The sequence below is a fragment of the Triticum aestivum genome, chromosome 5D (genome assembly GCF_018294505.1).
Source record: "Triticum aestivum cultivar Chinese Spring chromosome 5D, IWGSC CS RefSeq v2.1, whole genome shotgun sequence".
NCBI classification, from domain to species: domain Eukaryota; kingdom Viridiplantae; phylum Streptophyta; class Magnoliopsida; order Poales; family Poaceae; genus Triticum; species Triticum aestivum.
In genome coordinates this window covers 566,521,178-566,544,548 of record NC_057808.1, presented here as the reverse complement: position 1 = coordinate 566,544,548, position 23,371 = coordinate 566,521,178, and the positions used below count along the sequence as shown (strand labels likewise).

At 44.4% G+C, this 23,371-nt stretch overlaps 2 protein-coding genes across 2 annotated transcripts; both read right to left on the bottom strand.

The window, feature by feature from the left end:
• Positions 1–5,022: 5,022 nt before the first annotated feature.
• Positions 5,023–8,687, bottom strand: LOC123126291 (heat shock protein sti1 homolog). The gene is made up of 4 exons (XM_044546654.1): positions 7,487–8,687; positions 5,753–5,923; positions 5,590–5,664; positions 5,023–5,299 (listed from the first exon to the last, which is right to left on the bottom strand). The coding sequence occupies exons 1-4, from the start codon at positions 7,595–7,597 to the stop codon at positions 5,243–5,245; spliced, it is 414 nt and encodes a 137-aa protein (XP_044402589.1). The 5' UTR covers positions 7,598–8,687; the 3' UTR covers positions 5,023–5,242.
• Positions 8,688–15,637: 6,950 nt separating this feature from the next.
• On the bottom strand, positions 15,638–22,321 carry LOC123121256 (uncharacterized). Its single transcript, XM_044541164.1, has 6 exons — positions 21,353–22,321; positions 19,461–19,547; positions 19,127–19,240; positions 17,707–17,856; positions 16,520–16,621; positions 15,638–15,814 (listed from the first exon to the last, which is right to left on the bottom strand). Exons 1-6 carry the CDS (start codon positions 21,416–21,418, stop codon positions 15,638–15,640), a joined length of 696 nt encoding a protein of 231 aa, XP_044397099.1. The 5' UTR covers positions 21,419–22,321.
• Between the last annotated feature and the right edge of the window lie 1,050 nt (positions 22,322–23,371).

Genomic DNA, 23,371 nt, shown 5'->3' with positions numbered 1-23,371 from the left:
AAATGATGTCAGAACTTGTTGGAAATTGATGACGTCGCTTGAATGATGCATACTGAATGCAAAAATAGGCTGGAGTTCAAATAAGTTTAAAAAACATTGAAGTGCCCGTGTAACAGATGAGTTCTCGTCCGAAACCCTGATACTCCGAAAGAGATTGTCCAGTTTGTACACGAGGTGCGTCCAGTTTTCGCCGTGACCCTCTCTACTCTTTTGCACATGCTATGCGGGCGAAATGATGATACCATGCCAAGTTCCAACATTTTCAGAGTTAATTTTGTAGTGATTTTCAATTTCACCGTCATTTAGCTCTCTAAACAAATCGGTAAATGACTGAAAAACAGCAAATGATGTCAGAACGTGTTGGAATTTTTATGACGTCGCTTTGAATGATGCATACTGAATGCAAAACTAGGCTGGAGTTCAAATGACTGAAAACAGCAAATGATGTGAGAGCGTGTTGGAAATTGATGACGTCGCTTTGAATGGTGTGTACGAAACGCAAAAAAGTCTGGAGTTGTAATAAGTTTAAAAAAATGAAGTGCCCATGTAACAGATGAGTTCTTGTCAGAAACCCTGATACTTCGAAAGAGATTGTCCAGTTTGAACACGAAGTGCGTCCAGTTTTTGCCGTAACACAAGAAGTCCGGAGTTGTAATAAGCTATTAAAGATAAAAAAGAGGCACAATGCTCGTTAATTAGCTTCGAGCCTCTTGGAATAGTGCAAACTGCACTGCACATAGCTCCGTGCAGTCTACACTATTCCTCAAGGCTTAAAGCTAAGCAACGTGCAGATGAGCATTGCGCCTCTCCTTCATCGTCTCTGCACTCAGGGCTTATAAACCGCTCCTAGTGCCTCTCTCTTCGCGAGGTGGGACTAAAAAACAGGTTACTAAGAAACTATAGTACCGGTTCATGGCACGAACCGATACTAAAGGTGTCCGTGGGGCCACAGCCTGACCACAGCCTGACACAGTATCATTAGTACCGGTTCGTGACACGAACCGGTACGAAAGGTTGCTCACGAACCGGTACTAATGATCTCCGCCCGCCTAGCCGTTGGAACCGGCACTAATGGACACATTAGTGCCGGCTCAAAATCAAACCGGCACTAATGTGCTTCACATTTGACCCTTTTTCTACTAGTGTTAGTTCGCTTTACTTCTGGCAATGACGACTTCAAACATCCCTGTTGTGCCAACAAAAAATTTCCATCCTTGTCTACCATACGGTCGACCCATGAAAAAGTAACCAAGCTGCAACACTTCCCGTGCATGTGCCGAAGTGCACCAAGCAAAATCGCAAATATAGAACCTTTAATCCAAGCCATGCTCCACGTATTGCACTGCTTCTAGACACAACACTTGACGCCCTTCGTAACTGCTTCCAAAGCGTATTTTTGATGGGTTCTTCCCTTGATGAATACTTTCGCTGATTGACTGCCTCTAGCCTGCATGTACGTGCCTTTTTCTCTCAAACAAATCTCCCCTCACAGCTTCTCACGTGCCTCTTGACCATGCCTTGGCTTCCCTGTGCGTTCCAGCACTTTAGACATGCCGTCAAGCTCCCTTGCAAGCCACACAACTCCACCTGAGGTTTCCCGTTACAACCGCACATAGGCCTCACGCGACTTGGGCCTTGATTCCGCGTCTGTACTTGGGCCTCTAGCCAGGCTGCATGCCCTGACAATACGCGCCTTGCTCGCCGATCGCCACACGTCTCCTGCTGACACACGTTCCGAAGCCGCCGCCGCTGCACGTATCCGATACCCTCGATCGGATCTGCTGCCTTGCAATTCGGCACTGCCGCCGCCACGCGTGTGCTGCATCCACCGATGCGCTGCAGCCACCTGTTTCCAGCCGCGGGTGGCGCGGCTTCGATCCCGCCGACGGCGCTGCTGCTTCCATTGCTATTCTGCCGCCTCCGATTCTGCTGATGCCCACGAACGCCGTTTCATGACGAACGAAATCAACTCACGGTTCGGCCTCCTTCCTCTGAATCAACGGAATCGCAACCTCTTCAAACCTTACTCATGATACCACTCGTTAAAATAAATCCGAAACCACCGTTGATCTATCGAGAACCAAACAATCACACGAGGCACGACACCGAGATTTGTTAACAAGGTTCATCGATATGGCTACATCCCCGGGGCCTGGCTACGGACGCTCCTCCTCATGACACCGCACCCCGGCCGCCCTAGCCCGTGCTATTAATGTTGGCATAGGTTACATCGTGTGTCTACCCCTATTATATATGAGAGTGAGAGGCCTAGGATACAAGTGTCCTATTAGAACACAGCTCCTACCCTGTCTACACAGTACGACTCCAAGTCCAACTGTAACCTAACTTGTACAATAATATTCGACACAACTCTAACAGTAGGAGCGGCCACGTCGGCACGGTGTGACCACGAGGTCGCTGTTTTTGCAATGCTTAGCACGGAACATGGTCACATGGAGCAGGCACTCGATGCTCTCGTCGTCGGTGGGACAACTAGGCTCTCCTCCCTCCTTGGCAACCGTCGCTGGCACGACCTCGACGAGGCAGAACCGCCCGCGCCCGGTGTGGATGAGTGTGCGGCTCCCGAGGCTCACCGGCGTCTTGAGGAACGTGAGCTCCTCGTCGCACATCTTCCATGCCGGCTCCTGCACCGGCCCCTCGGCATCTACGAGTTTCGGGACGTCACATGAGCAGAGGTAGGGATGTCCCTTGCTCCCGCCATCTGCGCCGTCGGCCACTCGGATCCCGACCCACGCGTCCAAGTCGCCGTTGTAGTAACCCCGGCCGTGGAACGGCAGGTGCCAGTCACCGCGGCGTGCTGACCGGCAGCCCTCGGTGTCGAGGGAGAAGGTGAAGGATGACGTGGCGAAGATGGTGCGGCCATCCGGGTGCACCGCGTGCGATTTGACACGGTTGTTGTAGCCGGTGGCATCGAGCGGGAGCGGCGACTGGCCTATATTCCAGACCCACCCATGGTGATAGCGTTCCTCCGGATACTAGGTAGCCCGGCGTATTGTCGGTGGCGTCTAGCGCCCACAGCTTATCGCCGCCGACGGGTGCGGCTTGGTAGGAACCACGGGGCCACCACTCCTTGGCGGGTAGTCATCGCCGTCGACGGGTTCAGGGTCGTATGGAGGACTCCCGCCGTCGAGCTTCCCCTTCTTGGTGTCGTAGACCAAGGTGAGGAAGAAGGCACCGTCCCTCGAGATGGTGTCCGAGTGACCCGTGATGACGATGTTGTCGCCGAGGGCTTCGAATGTAGAGACCAACGAGACGCCCAGGCGGAGAGCTGGTTCAGGTAGGCGGCGGGGCGCCTCGTCCATGGCGCTCGCGTTCTCGTCGCCAGCGCCGTGGAGGTCGTCGAAGTCGAGCTTGTAGATACTGTGCGCCCCCGAGTGACTCGTGTTCATCTCCTTGAGCACCACGTACAGATGGCGGCGCAGATTGGCCGCTGCCGCCGTCGCCGTGGTCCGGTCAGCTCCGTCGCGCCGTGCCGTGCCGTCCTCCGTGGCGTAGGCACGTGATGGAAGGATCCATGGCTTGGCAGCTGCTCGCCACCGGAGGTGGGAGAGAAGGGGTTGAGATCGGGCGATGAAGGATCGCAACATTGTTGGAAGAAATTCAGATCGTGAGTCCGCGAGAAAGGGATGCGATTGTGATTCGTTACGAGTTACCACTTACCACACGCTTTAGTTGATTGGGAATTCGGGATTGTACTACAGATCTTCCTATATGCTAGACGCGGCTCATTTCATGACGCGGCTCATTTCATGAGTTAACCAACAATCCATTGCCCGGTTGGAGATAAAATCTTTCTGAATGGAATCTTATCTCATTGTTTTCTTTTCTTCCATTTTTTGTCAAAATATTAAAAAGAACTTTCATTTCCCTTTTGACAATAAAGGGTTGCCCTCGCTTTATATTATGAAGCAACATTCCGAGCATACATCAGGCCATACAACAAAAGAAAAAGAATCCCTTAAAAAAAACTGCAAGAACGGTAAAGATACGAGACACCAAAAGAGCCACTAACAAGCTCCGAATGTAACAAGCGCAAGCTTGAACATCGAGGCCCTCGGCGAACACGACACGACTAAGACAGGGTAGTGGCCCGCAGCTGAAGGAGGCCACGCTCCGTCAACGGCTGCTCACGCCAGCCCAGGACACGCTGGGCGAGCGTTTACAACATGTACTATAAACACAGGCATATCTAGATTTGTAAGCCATTGTTTCTTGAATAATACAACATAGCCATAAGATGGTACTTTACAAAGACCGAGGCAGCGGAAAATATCTTTTACGGTAGCATGACCTTGGAGTGACGCCAGTCCAAAGGGGTCTGGTGGGTTACTCTCCTAGCGCACGAACGCTCCGGCTTCTCGCTAGTGGAAGACGGATCATCCACTGTTAAATCTGGCCACGTATAAAGCCATTACTTTGAATGTATTCTCAAGTCAACCATATAACAGATATCTTAAGCAAAGCAATCCATGGCATTGAAGCATGCATCAACTACGATATCAATACTAGCTACCATTTCCTATCAAATTATGTAGCAAGATTAATGGCTGAAATAAGTACAGTATGAGGAAGATAAAGCATGTCAAGTAAATTTCATAATCAGGTTATTCCAAGATCCTCCTCAAGTTCTCACAGTCATCCAACCGACTTACTCATAGCCACTCAAGGTTGTACCTCTAGTTTCTTGACATCACCCAATGTCCATGCGCCTACACTGTAAGTCTAATAAATCTCGCCTTTCCATAATTCATTTCCAGCATTAACATTACTTACGTTTGTACCTCCAGAGTAGACACACAATAGCGTACCCTCAAAATTAAGGTATTATTCACCATTGCACATACAAGATGTTGCCATTGCGACCAAGTGGAGCTGTGGCAACCAAGGCAAGGAAAGCTCGTCGTCAGGATCCATACATACATATGCACACGCGCAGATGACAGACGTATACGAGAAAGCGAAAAATCAAGTCATTTGCTACCAACATTACCGGACAGTCAGTAAAGATAACAAACGAGCACTTCCATTATCCACCAAGCAAGTTATTCAAACATCTCGAGCATGTATTGCTCCACACTAGTGCAAGAAAGCAACTTCACAATGAAAAAAGGCTTTGCAATATTTCACCGGTCATGACTTGAGTTGAATAGAGGATGGCGTTTTTTTTTCACGAGAGGTGACTTGGTCTTCATCCATCGTCAACACAAGTGCAAGCTCAAGTTCAGCTCATGTTGCCTTGGTGTTGCCTTTTGATATCTTCAAAGATTCCATCGCTTCCCTGCACATAATACCCACAATCATCATCGGTGTGGATAATGCATGCAAGACTACAAACAATACGGTCACAAGGCTTGCTTCTATAACAGAACATGAAACTTCTCTCACTGAGGGGTGCAAAAAGGGCACATGCCACAAATCTAGGAAATAGAGCGATACTACCATTGGTCAAGTGTTTAGTAAGCACATAAGAGCAGAAGTCAGGATAACATGTTCCCAATATATCACTAACAATGACATGTGCCGAAGCATGCATGCAATGATGCAAAAAGGGGTTAGGTAGATGGATACCGTAATGCACATCTCGGCATTTTCTGGGTCCAACTTGAATCCATCAAGAAGCACTTCGCATGCGCTCTTGTAGTCCTGATAATGAATGATGGCCTTGTAAATTAATTATTACAAACAATTTGCATTCGTCAAATAAAGTAGCAGGTGGGACCTTCAACCCCACCTTCAGTAACATCAGAGCTGCGCCCTGCCGGTAGCAGGCCTTTGGCCAGTCAGGCCGCATTTCTCTGCTGTGAAGAGCGTCCAACAGAGCCTTTGGTCCATCACCAGTGCGGAGCCAACAAAGGCTCCTGTTTGAGAACAAGGTTGCATCGTTAGGGTCAACATCTATTGCCTGCATCCAACAAGTTGAAGATTTGCCGACTATCAAACACAGATACGAATTTGCAAATGGGAAATCTGCAAATGGCTGCTCATTGACTAGTAGTGCAAGATATTAATGAATCATGCAAATACCTTAATTCTCTTGCAAAGAAAGTCAACCTAAGAAGCTTTTTCATATACTCCCTCCGTTCCCAAATATAAGTCTTTTTAGATATTTCAACAAGTGACTACATACGGAGCAAAATGAGTGAATCTGCACTCTAAAATATGTGTACATACATCCGTATGTTGTAGTCCATTTGAAATGTCTAAAAAGACTTATATTTAGGAACGGAGGGAGTATAATTTATTAAATACAGCACAGTACTGAAATATAAGACAATTGCAGACCAAATAAGTTCTACTTTCTTATTTCCTAAACCCCCATGAAAATAAGGAAGAGCAAGAAGCAAAATGAGCCCCCTTATGACGTTTTTTTGGGATCTAGGCTAGACCAGTTGTCTTGTACTGATTGCTTAGTGGCTTTCGAGTTGACAGGGATGGGAGATAAGATACTTTTGAAGTACAAGATTCTATTTTTCACTATCATTCTATTGAAGCAAGATGGCACAACAAAAAGAGAGACACAACATAGCTATTATTTGGATTTTATCTCAGGCAAGATCCTTTGCTCTTTTTTTTGCGGGGTCAGGCAAGATCCTTTACAACTGCAAGACACAATAAGACAGTACGACACACATAAGTTAGTGATACTGGTCTTGATACTGGTGTTGACGTACAGTTTGCGTGAGCCAACCAATCAAGCAGTAGGTTCACTGGCAACCTGTAGTTCCAACAGTTGGTGGGTTTTTAGAAGTTTTTATTTCGTGGTAAATGTGTCTGGAGTAATGTTAACGTCCAAAAACGACTCATTGGCGCTGAAAAATAAAAGATGCCCAAACACAGGTCCTGTGTAAAGGATCATGTCAGACAATTCTATCCTCTGCAAAGCCCGCCCCATTAGTAAATATTCCCGTTTTGATAGCAAATGATCCTAACACAGTCTAGAAAAATTCAATCTAGTTTTTCCCAGTTGAACTGTTATGACCGGGAAAGGACAAATTCCTGCTAGAACACCAGCAGCCAAATCGGGCCACCAGCAAGGGCATGGACGCATGATGGGGCTGGTGCACAAGGAGCATAGCTGGCTAGGGGGATTGGTCACCTAGCATGAGGTAAGAAAGTTCAGGAGCATTTGGATAGGTTAAGAGAAGAAAGAACAACTGATTCTATTTAATTTAGAATAAGGCAGAGATAAGGTAAGAGCCTAGTTTTAGGTGTCGCGTCTTCTGGCCATAGCTTCCCCTTAAAATAACCTAATCCCTTTCCAATCATTCTAGCCATATTTTTCCAGATAGTTATCCCTTGACAATGCCATTGGTCAAGTTTCCTTCTCAATAACTAGGCCTTGCCATTTGGTGACTCAACCATAGTTTGAAGACTGTTTGAAAACATGCATGTTCACATGCATTATTTTCTCTCAAAGAATTAGAAACAGGAAAAGAAGAATACAGAATATGGCGCTGTAACTTACCTTGGTATAGAACGCTGATGCAGAAATGTAATCATTTCTCTCGATTGCTTTACTCGCAAATGACTTCAACTGTGATATTTTCCTTTCATTCACTTGTTCGTCCTGAACCATAAATAATACGTATCAAATAAGATGGAGACATGAGTAATGAATAGAAAAATGCTATAATAGTAAAGAAATACATAGGGCTGTTCTGTAAATGTTTGGGGAAACATGGTTTTGATTTGGCAAAAATATTGACTATCAACAATCCATATTGTATAAGCATAAAGTTTAGACTTCCAATCATACATCATCCTGCGTCCGTGCTCAGTACTGCAATAAATATTATTGGGCTATTAGGCTCCCATACCAATCAATAATACAGAGGAAGTAAATATTATTGGGTATTAGGCTCCAATATCAATGAAAACTTTAAAAACCAGCAATATAGCCACCTCATAAATTTTACCTCACAAATATTTTTCTAGTGTAAGTGTGCAACCCCTTTCATCTCTTACTTTCCATATAATCTTAAGATTTAAGATGATGCCACAATAAAAACCTCCCTCTTCTGCACATAGTAGATGAAAGTTTCTAACAAGATAAAAAACAAGTTGCCATCACTCCCTTAGTATGCCCAGTATGAAACACTGGAATTTCATGACTTGACTTTCACATAAATAGCCAAATAGGTGTAATTCCTGCAAATTGTCTACCAAATTTATCCATTTCAAACAGGACCAAATATATCAAGTAAGAGTAGTCAGCAAAAGAAAGAAAAGAAGGATCAAAGAAAAATATAACTAAATTGAAATTGCCTCAATTTGACACGTTTCATCCCTGATTACCTAAAGCAAACATAAGATACAAATCTGATTTAAAATATTCGAAATATTTCTTTACTAGTAACATATTTTCCAATATTTTAATAACTCGTTTAGAAAGGACAGCCAAATATAGCATTTGATTAATATATTTTCATGTGGAAGCATTTGATAAAGTGTAGAACGGTCAAATTGTTTTAAGCCAAGTCATTAGTCAACTTAAGCTTCATGTGGTGTCACTGGACAAAATGCGGACTCATGTTTTCAGCCTAAAATTACATTCAGCAAGAATCCAACCAGACTGTTCGATACTGAATATAGATTAATTCTAGAAGAAACTGGAGGCACATATGCAATGATTCGTGGATAAGGACCTGGTGCAAAGTTGCTACAAAAAGAATGCAAAGTTGCAGACAGGGGCGGAGACAAGGGGGGGCGAGCAGGGGCTAGACCCCTGCCAATCGCTCGCCCCCCTCAACAAATTTTAGCAGGCTGTGTACTGTACATTGCTAATGGCCGCAGCTAATCGCATCATTAGCCCGTATACAATTTATCCATTGAACTATACGCCGAATATAGATGACCAGAGGCCCAGAGCCCAATAGGGATATGTACGCGCCGGCTATTGTTTGCCCTATGGGCAATCTAATCGATCCGATCGATTGATCTACGTTTGCGTTCTTCTGGATCGCTTAGGGCTGCTGTCGCCGGTCGCCGCCGTGCGTGTCGCGCTAGGGCGTTTACGGTTGCCGCAGCAGCCATCCTGGTCGCCACGATGACGACTCCATCCAGCCATCCACTAATCTACCCTCTACAGCCCGCTATCCGCATACGATTGACTACATGCCGGTGGATCAGATCATCAGACTACAGCCAGAGGTCGCTAGCCAGGTGACCAGGATTGAATATGTTGGCAGCAGGTACCACTACGCACCAGTAGCTATTAATAATTATTGTTTATTTTTTGTGAATTGTGATCTTAGTCTTTTTAATTAGCGTCATTTATCTTCTGGATCCACACATGAGTTTTTTTAATCTATTAACCTAACGCATCACAACTCAATTTCAAATATGAAGTTGCTTACCACCCATATACCATGTGGTCGCAACATGACTTATTTGATGTGTCCAATATATGCACAATGGTGGAATTTTTTCTTATCATGAAGTCTTTTCTCGTCAAGAACGGACTCAACTAGAGTATGAACTTGTCCATTTCTAGCTGGATGTTTGCAACTATCTAGAGCTGAAAATCTCGTTTTCACGATCTGACTGTTGGATACTAAAACAATTAAAAACTACCACATACTCAATGGTTGATAGATTACTCCGGTTGGTCATAAATCTTTCAGTGTCAGCAGCGACAACTGAACAAACTTTTTCGTCTATGGAACTAGACAAGACACGTTTTAGAAACAAAATGAACATGATTTTCTTCGACATTACAGGATTGACAATAATGGTAAGGGGCATAGAAATTTCACATTATCCACTTGTTCAAAGTTGTAGGTCGTAGCGCTCAATTTAAGTGAATAGAAATGTAATATTCTTTTGTAGTTCGAAATAAATATTTTTATGATTTTTCATCACGCTATCGTCAGACTTAAAATATCGTGATGTTCAATGACTTCTGTGAACATCGGTCTTTCGCCCCCCTCAAGTCCAAATCCTGGCTCCGCCCCTGGTTGCAGACATAACGGTTTACTATTTGGTTCACTGCCATGGTTTACCACTATTTCCTCTACAACTGTGGCCGCCACAGTTTTTTTGTGGCAGATAAAATGTCTGTCACAACCATGGCAAAAATTGGCCCTGAAGATAGTCACTGACATTTGTGTCCTGCTAAAGAGAAGTTTGTTGTGCTTAGGCCAAACTTGGCTGCCTAAGATGTGGCAAACTGCGGCAGCAAACCAAATAGGCCCTAAAGATGATAAAATTGACTGAATACCTATCCTACAAGTACCTTAGGATCAACTTTGACCTCGACCTCTTCCCCACGGACAACATGCTGCTCCCGTCGGCATCGCTGCACCTGGATACGTCCTCGTGCTCCGCTGGATCGCCGGGTTGGGGCAGTGACTCCTCTGGCGCTGGCGCGAAAGGCAGCCTGAAAAACAACAAGTCGTTTTCAGAAAATCCACCAAACACGCAACTCAACCTCTTCTCTGACATTAGCACCACCCGACAGCAACTTATAATTCCAGTAAAAGAACAAAACATAGCATGCATCTAAGTTCTCTAACATGACAAAATTTGGTTCATTGATGATAAGTGGCACTGAGGCTGCGATACTCTACCCGGAAGTGAATCGCTTATATTCTCTCCAGTCAATATTCTCACTGGAGGTAGATGCATAACGTTTAAAAAAAACTATGAACACACAAGGCAACTAACTAGAGCAGTTACCACATTATTGAATGACAACAGAACATCAAACTGAACCTCCACAGATATACAATGGTAATACTAATATTTGATGGCTCCATTCTTTCTATCTGCTTCTCATAGTGGCAAACATATTTGACTGGGCATCACACCGAAACAAATACAATAATATCTATGCAACATATTGGGAAAAAGTTGTAGCCTGTTAGCATGTAAATTAAACAATAATTACCAGGAAGTTAATAAGAATCAATATTTCAACAAACATCAATAGTCTAAACATCGCATAGGACATGTATCGTATATTTATAATTATATATCCTACAAACAAGAGAACAAATAGCAACCCCTGTCCTGTGAACTCTGAACTCATCAGTAAAATCATATCTGGAACCTATACAGATCTTGTGAACTATGCACAGCAGCAAGACACCGGTTCACCACTGCACAGCAAACGATATGGCACCAGGCGATTTCCCTAAAACAGAAAACAGAGCACGTCGCCTGAAAGATAGAAAACGGACCCTCGTCATCGGCGGCGTCCACATCCACGCGCAGCTCCTCGGCCAGGTAGCGGCACACCTCCAGCTGCCCATTGCCGGCGGCGAGGTGCAGCGGCCCGACCCCGTCCTCCCTGGCCGCCTCCGCCGCCTCCCTGGGGCGGCCCCTGCCGTTATCCAGCGCCCGCACCAGCCCTGCAGCTAGCCGCCCCCCGAAAAAAAAATCAGGACTCGGGAGAAGGCCGAACAGCCCGGGGCCGAAATCGGGAGGGAGGGGCTCACTCTTGAGGAGGCGGAGCTCGCCGCTGTACGCCGCCTGGAGGAGCGCGTGCCGCGTCCAAGAGAGGGGAAGTGAGCGAGCGGATTTAGTTAGGTTAGGGTTCGGTCTGCGCCCGGTCGAGGCGCGGGGAGGCGCTTACCGCGGAGGGGAAGCGGGATGGCGCCGCCATGGCGGATCGGTCGGTCGGGGAGCGCGCGAGAGGAGTGGAGTGGTAGGGTTTTGGGGATGGGCAAGAGGGGGGAGGGCTTGATTTGAAATTTGAAATCCCGATCAGGGCCAAAGGATTTAGGCCAACTCCAACCGTCCACACCAAACGGATGTACGTTTGGTCCGGATTTTATCTGTTTGAATCAGCAAAACGGACACGCATGTCCCCTCTTGGCATTGAGGGTGACAATGGGTCGGCGTCCACCCACTCCGGCGTGCACGGCACCGTATCAGCCCACGACCAGGACTGCCCGACCAAGGCCGAGTTTCATGCCGCCAGCTCCTCCTCGCGCACGTCCTCCATGGCCTCCTCCTTGACGACGGTGTTGAGCTCCGGGTTGGCGACGTCGCCGGCCACAGAGAGGGCCATCATCTCCTCGAGGCCCTGCCATTGGGGCTCGTCATGGGTGTGTACGGAGTCCTCCATCACCAACCTCATGAGCTCCTCCTCCTCCTCGGCGGTCATCGGAGCAAGTGGTGGCGGGGGCTGGGAGCGCGCGCCCGTGGCGGGCTCTGTGGATGGCCGGCAAAATACAACTGTCGTCGCACGTCGTGCTCTTCGCAGAACCAGGTATCCCATAAAGGTGAATCTAGGGCATATTGATACGTCTCCAACGTATCTATAATTCTTGATTGTTCCATGCTGTTATATTATCATTCTTGGATGTTTTACAATTATTTTATAGCAACTTTATATCATCTTTTTGGGACTAATCTATTGACATAGTGCCCAGTGCCCGTTGTTGTTTTTTTGCTTGTTTTTTACTTCGCAGAAAATCAATAGCAAACGGAGTCCAAACGCAGCGAAACTTTTTGGAGAATTTCTAGGCCAGAAGACACAGGATGGGCCAAATAAGTACCAGAGGGGTGCCCCGAGGGGGGCACAACCCACCTGGGTGCCTCGAGGGTTGTGCCCACCTCGGTGGCCTCCCGCACCGCCTCTTTGCTCTATAGATACCCCAATATTCCAGAAACCCTAGGGGAGTTGACGAAAATCAATTCCAGCCGCCCAAGTTCCAGAAATCACTGATCCAATTTAGACACCATCACGGAGGGGTTCATTATCCTCATTGGTGCCTCTCCGATGATGCGTGAGTAGTTTATTGTAGACCTACGGGTCCCTAGTTAGTAGCTAGATGGCTTCATCTCTCTCTTTTGATTCTCAATACAATGGTCTCTGGGACATCTATTTGATGTAACTCTTTTTGCGGTGTCTTTATTGGGATCCGGTGAACTTTGAGTTTATGATCAGATCTATGTTTTTATCCATGAAAGATATTTGAGTCTTTTGATCTCTTATATGCATGATTACTTATAGCCTCGTATTTCTCATTTGAATCTTTGGTTTAGTTAGGCCGACTAGATCGATTTTTCTTGCCATGGGAAGAGATGCTTTGTGATGGGTTCCATCTTAGGCCTTGTACAACGCAGGTGCCAGTCCGCCGGTGCTAGCTGTGCTGCTTCTCCATAATTTTGTTGCTCCACAACGTAGAGTGCTTGGTGTGGGGTGCTAGCTGTGCTCTTTTTTTTCCTCTGCCGATGCATGCACTGACTTGAAGGGAGCAGTTATTGTCCAAGCACCGGGCTAGCACCGAAGCAAGAGTTTGCTTCCATCTCCTTTCTAAGCACCCGTGTAATCCAGTCTCAAGGAAAAAACCGGGTTTTTTTTCTCAGGCAGCTGTCTAAGCACCTGCCGTTGTACAGGGCCTTACGGTGTTTGATCCCAGTGACAGAAGGGGAAACGACACGTATGTATCGTTGCTATTAAGGATAACAAGATGTGGTCTATTTCTACATAAATAGATCTTGTCTACATCATGTCATCGTTCTTATTGCATTACTCCGTTTCTTCGTGAACTTAATACATTAGATGCATGCTGGATAGCAGTCGATGTGTGAAGCAATAGTAGTAGATGCAGGCAGGAGTCGGTCTACTAATTTTAGTCTCATCACTAAGGGAAATACCTTCGTGCAAACGTAGTGTCAAGTCTAATTTGAAATCTGAGGTTCACGTAGTGTCAAGTCTCCCTTCGTTTCTACTCTATAAACGACCCGTGCGTCGCAGCGAGAGAAAACAAATTCATGATCTTTAATCGCCATGGCCATATTTTGCTGCACCACCGAGATAAACTATCACTCTCACTTTTGTCAAATCGTGAACAATTTTTGAAAATTATGAATGCTTTTTAAACTCATGAGCATATCTGAAATCATGAACATTTTTCACAACATTTTTAGCAGATCATCGAACATTTTTAAAATCATAAAAAATTGAATTCATTAACATTTTATACTATTTGTGAACATTTTTTAAAAATTGTGGACATTTTTTCAAAAACAAATTGTGAATAAGGTGAACAATTCTAGAATCGATGAATATTTTTCTGGAAATTAGTAGAACAATTTTTTAAATTCACCAATTTTTTGATTTAACGAACATTTTCTGAAATGCATGATTATTTTTTGAATCCACAAACATTTTATGAATCCATAAACTATTTGTAAATAACGAACAGATTTTGAATTTTTAGGATATTTTTCAATTCAATAACGTCTTTTTGAATTGGCAAAATTTTGCTTGATTTTACCAGCATCTTTTAATACATGAACTTTTTTAAAACATCATGAAAATTTTATGATTCTCCAAACATTTGTTTAAAAATTGCGAATATTTTCTAAGTCCACATATATTTATGAATTATTAAACATTTTATTTCGAAGTTCATGTTCTTTTAATTTTTGAAACTTTTTTGCATTCCTAAATTATTTAAAGTAGACATTTTTTTTATCACTTATAGGTGGCATCGGTGGATAATATTTTACAACTTTGGGGGCAAGCTCGGTGACATACCGCCAGAAGCAATAGCCCCTTTATTATTAGGTAGATTAATTTGATTGAAGTCTAATTTTATAAAGTTTGATTAAATTTGCAGAAAACAATATAAACATTTACACTAAGAAATTTATATGATGGGAAAATATATTCAATGATGAACCCAATGATATTGATCGGTAATTGCCTATTATTATTACAAACTAGATAAAAGAAACATCCACCCCATCTACAATTGACTCGCTTGATGCATTCCTGATACTTTTCTTCACCAAACCAAAAGAAGATATAAAGCAAAAGAGAAGTGCCAGAGCAGCTGGAAATGGCAAAAGTGCCCCCAATATAAACGGCTCGAGAAATTGATAATTAGTTTCAAATTAAAATCTCGTGTGTAATAAAAATTAGTTGTAGAATTTTGTGAGGAAACTTCATCACACGGTTAGTTAACAGAGAGACCAACGAAGAAATGTGAGAATTGACTCCCAACTCAATTGCCTCCCAACCAAAACAATGGATTATGCGTCTCATACCTCCCAAACTCCCATTTTTCCATCAATATTTCTCTCCAACCAAACAAGTTGTTAGTGATGACTACTTTACTCCTAAAGTTAAATTGTGGTGGTAAAGGAAGCCTCACATGGTTTTGCCACTAGGCTAGGTCTTATGATCTTTGTTTCAAAAGGGAAGTGTAGAAATTTTGTTATCCACATTGACCTCTTTTTCAATGTTTTACACATGAAGAACAAGAGTAAAATCCTTACTATCACATTAACAATACTTTTTCATCTGGTTTGACTTTTATTTGACCATGTTTATTATGATTCCGGCCTTTTTACTATTCCCATGAACCAATCTTGCAAAATTCCTTCTTTTTTTTAATCCCCTGTTTTGCACATGCATTCGTATCATATTCCTACATTTTTAGAAAATTGCAAGGCAAAAAAGGCCCTAAAATAGGTCGCAATATATACAATACCAGTCTACCTTAACCATTGGTGGTTTTTTACAGCAAGATCCATCAACGTTTGCTTAACTTGGTAAGTTAAAAAATTATTAAGCGAGAGATTATTAAGCAAGAAACGAGCCCTCTACTGGAGGAAAGTCCAATAGAAGATTAGACAACCAGATAGATATCTTCGATCACACCTTCAATAACATGAGCGCGGCGCCCAGCCGGTACCAGCCCTTTGGCCAGCCAGGCCGCATTTCACTGCACGCAAGAGCATCCTGCAAAGCCTTGTGCCCATCGCCCATGCGGAGAAAGCAAAGGCTTCTGTTCGATAACAAAGTAGCGTCATGACGGTCATGCTTCATTGCCTGCATCCAACAGGTTGAGCCCAAAGTTCGCACATATATGTATCATTATATAGAAACATTAATCACACGTCTTGATAAGACGTGCTTGTAACTCTTTCTAGTTCACAAAGCAACAAATAACACCTCGACTTTCTGATGAATTAGAAGTTTAGAACTTATAGCGGTCAGGACAATATGGTCAACTCAAGCAAATTTCCTTATAGCAGCAATTCAAGTACTCCCTCCGTAAAGAAATACTACTTTAGCGATCTAAACACTCTTATGTTTCTTTACAGAGGGAGTATAAAATAGGACAATGTTGAAGTGAAGACAATCGTCAAACTCGTTCAAGATATAGTATATGCAAATAATTTTCCACTCTTCCTTGAGTAGAGACATCAGAGAGTCCAAACCCACAGCCCAGAAATCAACAACAGTTCTAATGTTGTTTAAGGGCACATGCAAGTGCTTGTCCGGTACTCACAATCAAACTTACTAGCATTATGGAAATAAAAATTATCTTCATCCATAAATTAAAGAGAGATACGTCTCAAAGTAAAGCATGATACGAACTGTAATTGTCAGTTGCAAAGAGATGATCACTCTCTCTAAAGGGAGCATGTATGACAAGAATGATGTGAGACCAGATCCCATTCACCTAACATCTTTCAAGCAACAGATATAAAATTTAAGATTGCACATGAAAAATAGGGTGTAGTAGCATACCACACTGTACAGTGTTGCCGCAGAAAAATAATCGTTTCTCTTAAGAGAATTAACCGCAAGTGACTTCAACTCTGCCATTCTTCTCACATTTGAATGATCACCCTAAATGGTCAAGAAAAAAAAAGGAATCGAGACTCAGGAATGCCAGTATAAAGCAGTACATATATACTATTGAAATATTAAAACGCGATAGGTGCTTGGCTGGTGCGGCCGCTCAGAAACAGTGTGTAATATGGTGCCATAAAAGAGTAGGAGAACAGCCATGTTTGATTTCAGAAAGATCTTGATCCTTGTCTTGCTCCTGATAGTACACGGAAATTTTTATTTCGAGAACTCATGATATCTCCTACCATCTGATCAGTGCAACAAAATTATCCACATCTAAACCTTTGTATAACAAATTATGTAATTGGGGTCCGGCAGTCCTCTAGCTGGATCTGCACTGCACTGGTCATCGACCTTTTTTTCCCCTTAATGCATAAGTACACAGTTCTCCTGCGCATTCTAGAACTAATCTCTTCCATTAAAGGCGCTCAACATAGGGTTGTGTGGCATCTGTTTGCTGCCCAGGCTTGGGTGCTGTGGTTTTCGCGTAACAAGCTTGTGATTGAACGCAGGATCCTCGGTCAGACTGCCAACTACATTTTTAAATGCATAACTTTCTTTCAGCTTTGGCTCCTGGTGGGGAAGGAGAAGGACAGGGCACTAGCAGCAGCTGCTTTAGCAAAGCTTAGAGATCTACACCACAGGCTGCCACGGGCGAGCTCCCGGGGGCCCTCCTAGTGATCCATGAGGGCATCGTCTCTGCTTGTTTCTACTGCTGAACCTTTTTAGTCTGTGTGTTCCTTAACTTTATTTGTAAGCTGGTATCCACAGTACTTTTATGTTCAGAACTAGTGTTGTAAGACTTGGTTGGTCCTGTTTAGGCTTTATATTATAAAGCCGGGCGCTTCTTGCGCCTCCATTCCAAATAATACCTCATAAGCCCTATCAGGCCATCACCTCCGACCAAAGAGTCTTTTAAAAGATTATCAATAGCATGTATAAAATTCGTGTTCATCGATCAAAAGACGAAAGAAACATGGCTAATTTTGTGTATGGTAATTCTAACCGAGAAACTATGAATTCAAAGTTGATGCCAGGTTTAAACTAGAAGATATATGAAATAAACAGGGTCCAATGAATACCTGCTTCATAGACGCTGACTTTGCATGGTGTATTATTCCGTCGATGCTCCAATCATGCACAGTTGGAATACAATAAGTCACAGGAAATAAGATCTCAACGTCTTCCCTTGAACCATCCAGTGCAGCAATTTCTATTGGCATCCTACCAAACTGTTATAAACAAAGTTTAACTTCAGAAAATCACTTCCGGAAACGCTAGGGGAATGGAAACGAAGAAGGCAAGAGTTTATCTTACTATATCATTAGTAAGATAAAAAAATGGTTTAGATAATTTATAAAAATGAGAACTAATTAATAGAATGACCATCAAAGAACCATGTTTGCCATTTACACTCCAAACCCCTTCCTTCTAGCATCCCCTTGTTCAGACCGCAACCTGACATCCCTGATTCGACTCGAAACAAGATTCTAAGTTGTCTTGTTTACAAATCTTCCTTCGACAATGACATTGAGTCCTTAAACATTGGTACAGTGTAATCTTGTAAATGTACAACTAACTCCTACGAGATATGAAAAAATTCAAAAAATGGTAAAACAATGTCAACTTAGCGATACTTACGACATTATTGAAGAGCTACATGATAAAAGAAATCAAAGCATTACATGGTTAAAGATATGTATATACTAGAGATGTATTTTTATTATGTAAAGGCCCCCATTTCAATCATTCTATCTGGATTATTTGCACCACACCAGCCTAAACTAAGATGGTGGTGCCATCAAGTTAGTTACGTGTCATGGAATGCTAAGAGGTTGGTACTTCAAGTAATAGATAGAACAGACCTAACAAGAAATGACAATGCCAGCACCTCATTGGTTCTAGTGCAGTTCAGAAAGGTGAGTGTGTGCATTTGTCAGGATGTATTAAGATCATGGAAATATTTATAACACAATGGTCAGTGCATTTGAGTTAACTAATGGATAGATGAAGGCAGCCAAGGCATGTTTTACACCATACAGTCTAAATATAAGATTCTAGGATCTTGGATTGAGTGGAACGATTTGATCCTAGCAAGAATCTTTGGACCTGTTTGGGAGAGCTCCAATGCTTGGATTCTTGTAGGATCTGAAGTATGTAGGCTAAAATAAGATGATTTAAACCTAACAAACAAAATGCACACCCAAACACCCCCCAATCTACCCCTAATTCCAGCTCCATGAATTAGGGGTAGATTGGGGGTGTTTGGGAGAGGCACCAGCTATGAGAATTCACTGTTAAAAGATGTGCCAGGTTGAGAAAATATCCTATTTGATAATCCAGTGGATCTTAGATCCCGCTATCAAAACTGTTAAAATATCTATGATTTGATGCAGATCCCAATCATGAAAACCTTTCAATAGTATTCTCGTGTGTGAACAGCAGTTGCAATGTTCAACCAATTGCCATGCCATAGCAAAGCTAGAGGTAAAGAAATCTTACGTTGTCAGGAACATTAGGGTTGGCACCAGCTTCCAGTAAGTATTTCAAGCATGCAGTATTTGTAGCAGCAGCAACTAAAGGGGTTATAAGACCGTCATTGACATCCGCACCAGCCTGCAAAAAAAATATTACTACAAAATCAGTTTCTACAATACCTCTCTATGGGATGTTTGGTTCATTGCCGATTAGACGCTTTCTTGTGGAAATCATTAGTGTAGAGCTGCCATTAAAGAAGGTCAAACCTACTATAGTGAAAAAATGTAGCATTGAACCAAAATTGCCTTAAGTAATTCTAAGGCCTAACACAATGAAAATGAGACTGCAAACACGATACCTCGACCAGGAGCTTGACACATTTCACTGAGGAACCCGCTATTGCAGCAAGAAGAAGGGTTTCAGCACCAGGTACTATCTTGTTACACTAGTGAGAAACAGATAACACACGAGTTACTATACTGAGGAAAGATTAGGAAAGAACAGACAAATAGAATAAAGAATGCATTTGCTGTAGTATGGCCTTCTGTAAAATAAAAATAAAAAAACATTTCGATGGCATTGCAAAAGCAAACATGTATCAACAAGAGATTCTGGAATGATATATTAAGCATTAATGCCTTAGTTGCCATTTTTAGCAATTAGACCATTTTTTCAGTCCCATGTGTCACTTAAAAGTAGATGTACAAAAATAACAGCAGCCCGTTTATTCCTAAGGAAGCTGGGTAGGCTAGAGCCTAGAGATGAACCCAGCAAGAGCCACCAAAAGGACTAAAGGTATATGAAAGAAAAGCATCTATGATCATGAATTACTAGAGGGGATACAAATTCAGGAAGCTGCCATCCCCTTAAAACTGGCATTTAGATAACACATGATAGCATGTAGAGTTGACCCTATATTGAAGAAGCAAGTAGGATGGAGCTGCAAAGAAGCTATGGCTTATGTACTACTTCCCCCGTTCCAAAATAATTACCACGACAGGTATTTTGGAATGGAGGGAGCGCATAGCTAGATTTCTCTGAAATCAAGAAACCATAGCTCTTGCCAATAATGGCCACATCTCTTTGAGAATGCAGTGTTAGTAGAATTTAAACAAAAGTTAACAGAGTGCACTTAGTCTCTGCTATGAAGGCATGATCTTGGATAACTGCTATTTTTTTTGTATGAGTTAGCTCATAATTGCCCTCGGACTTTACAACTCTAGACTTAAAGCGGTAGAGTGGACTCAACACAACCAGCCAAGCAAATGAAACATGAGAACAATGCAGCTAGCCAAAAGGACACTAAACGTGGAAATAGTATATTGTTAAACCTACATCCGCGTTGTGTTTCAACAAAATTTTCATAGCTTCATCATGCCCATTGTAGGCAGCGATATGCAATGGTGTCCCACTAGCAGATACTGGGTCAACAGAAACTCCTTTTGCAAGCAAGAGTTCCACCATTTCAGGGTCTCCTGAGTAAAGAAAAAAGATGAAAAGAGAATCCAACAGGTAATAATTGCAGCGTACAACTGATTGTGTTGTGTGATGGGGGGAAATTAATATGATCCAAGATCCACACTAATTAAAACTACATGCTGAGGAATAGTTACAAACAAACAAGGGGGCAGAATATGGGAAAATGGGCGACTTTCAAATCCTAAAGAAATCACATAAGAAAACAAATGGCACTAATGTGTTATCCTACTCATATACAATTAAAACCATGACATTTTGTCAGACGAATTCTAGCCAGGCAACAATAGAATACCTCCTATGAAAGAGGCCCTAAGACTAAGAAGGTCACTTTATAAAGGTCTGGCTGTTGTCAACTTCATATCAGTTTAACTATCGGTGTGAAGGTAACCCTGTTTCCTTACATTCGGTCAGGGAAGCAACGTGGCTGTGAAATGCCAGCAAGAAACTAAGGCACATAATTTTATGTCAAAAGTCAAATAAAAGCAAGAAACTAGTAGATGGTTTGATGTAGGAGGTAAATTATGAATTATTATCTTTGTCATCGTAAGCAATGTCGATGAGAATACTTTGCCCCTCCCAAATAAGATACCACCATCTGTTGCAAGGAAATCAATGTGAATACTTTGCCCTTCCTGATGTAGATACCACAGTCTGTTGCAAATACCAACTTGTACATACTCTCTTTCCAACACACATAAGAATATATCATAATAGAACAATATTGTAAGGTACTGGAAGAAAAATGCCCATGTGCTGCCAGATAATTAGTACCTCTTCGAGCAGCGCGATGAAGTGGGTTGAACCCTCGGTCATCAACTTTGTGTGGATTGGCCCCATGATCAAGAAGATAACTCATAGTATCCATCCTTCCACCAATCATTGCCCAGAACAGAGGCGTTAGATATACCAAGCGTGTCAATGAGAAAAATACCGGGATCAATAATTCGAATAAATAAATTCCTGTCGGAGCATGTCCGTATCCCCAAATTAGTTGCATACAAATGTCATAATAGTAAAATTGATTTGTTTTCCAATCATTAATCCCTCCGTCCGGGTTTATTAAGCCTCTCTTTAGTTTGGGCTAAAGTTAATTACTCCCTCCGATCCAAATTAATTGTCGCAGCTCCACGACGCCTTGGAGGGAGTAATAAATTAATAAAATGCGAGGGAGTAATAAAATGTTAACTATATGTCACAAAATTTGTAGCATGGAGAACCTATTTCAAATACAAATTCAAAGTCTAGCACAAAATACGAGCCAATACACCTGGAAGTAGACTGACAAGACATACTAGTTTAGCTAGGGACAGAGAACACGCAGCAGAGGCACCTTCGTTATCGACGGCGTCCACATCCACCCCTAGCTCCTCGACCAGGTACGTGCACACGGGTAGCCTCCCATTTCTGGCGGCGATGTGCACCGCCCCGACGCCTTGGTGCTTGGCCGCCCCCACCACCTCCCTGGGATCCATTCTGCTCTTGTCCAGCACCCACACCAGCACTGCGACGCGACGAACGGGGAAATCCGAAATGCCTACTCTTTAAGAGGCGGAGGTCGCCCTCGCTGGCCGCGCGGAGCAGATCCAGATTGAACTCGTCGTCGGCCGTCGGGTCACGGCTAGGGTTTGGAGGGGCGGCTCTGCACTTGGATGGGGCGGCGCCATGGCGACCGGCGGCGGCGACGAGCCTGGGGTTTCCAAGTGGGGATTTGGCTTGAAACGCAGAGGAGCAGCAGGCGGAGGCGGGAAGACGAGCGGTGGAGGGAGGCGGCGTGTCAATCTCCGGTGGAAATGCTGCGCGTACGCTTTGGGTTGGGTGTACACAGGCGTGGACTCTCGAGTCCGCACTCGCTGTAGGTGCTTTTGGCAGTGTTAACTGTTAAGAGCAACTCCAACGGGCGACTCAAACGGACACATATTTTGTCCGTTTTTTGTCCGTTTGGGTCGCCCGTACACGTGTCCTTATCCGCTTTTTCATTTGGGTCCGTGAGTGCGCCTAACGGTAGCCAGATCCATTTTTGATATGTCCGCCCTGATATTTTTGAAACACGTAACAGGTAGGGCAGGGCAGCTCGCAGCACGCGAGGAGGCCAATGGGCGAGCTCGAACACCACGGCGGGGGCGGCACGGCGAGCGCCACGAGCATGGCACGGCGAGGCACTGCCGGGCGTGGCCGGGCGCGGCGAGGCCTGGCGCTGCCGGGTGTGGTGGGGCCTGGCTTGGCGCAGGCGCGGCCGAGCGCGCGACCAGAAGGGGCGGGGCGGCACGCGCGGGGAGCGGGCACGGCCGGGGAAGCAAGGACCACGGCCAGGCACGGCGGAGCACGGCCAGGAGCTCGACAAGGCCGGCCGCGGCAGGACGAGCGCGGGGAAGGCGAGGCGCGGGGTGAGGCGGCGCGGGCGAGGCGAGGCTGGGACAAGCGCGGGGCAAGGCGAGCGGCGGCGCGGGGAGACGAGGCCGAGGGCGAGCGCGGGGGAGGCAAATCCAGCGTCGTCTCCGTGCAATCGTGGCGTCGTCCTGTGCGATAGCGGCGGCGTCGGCTTGCAGCTAGCTAGCTAGCACACGCGGCAGGCAGCTCGGCCGGCGGCTAGCTAGCTAGCTAGCACGCGCGGTGGGCAGCTAGCTAGCTAGAGCTAGCACAGATGCGGCTCCGACGAGGTGGCGCGGATGGATGGCGGCACGTGTGCTCCGGCGAGGAGGCGTGGTAGCCGGCGGCGTAGATGTTGTGCGGTGGGCGGCGACGAGCTGGAGCGTACGCGAGAGATAGGATATTTATTTGGCTGCCATGTGG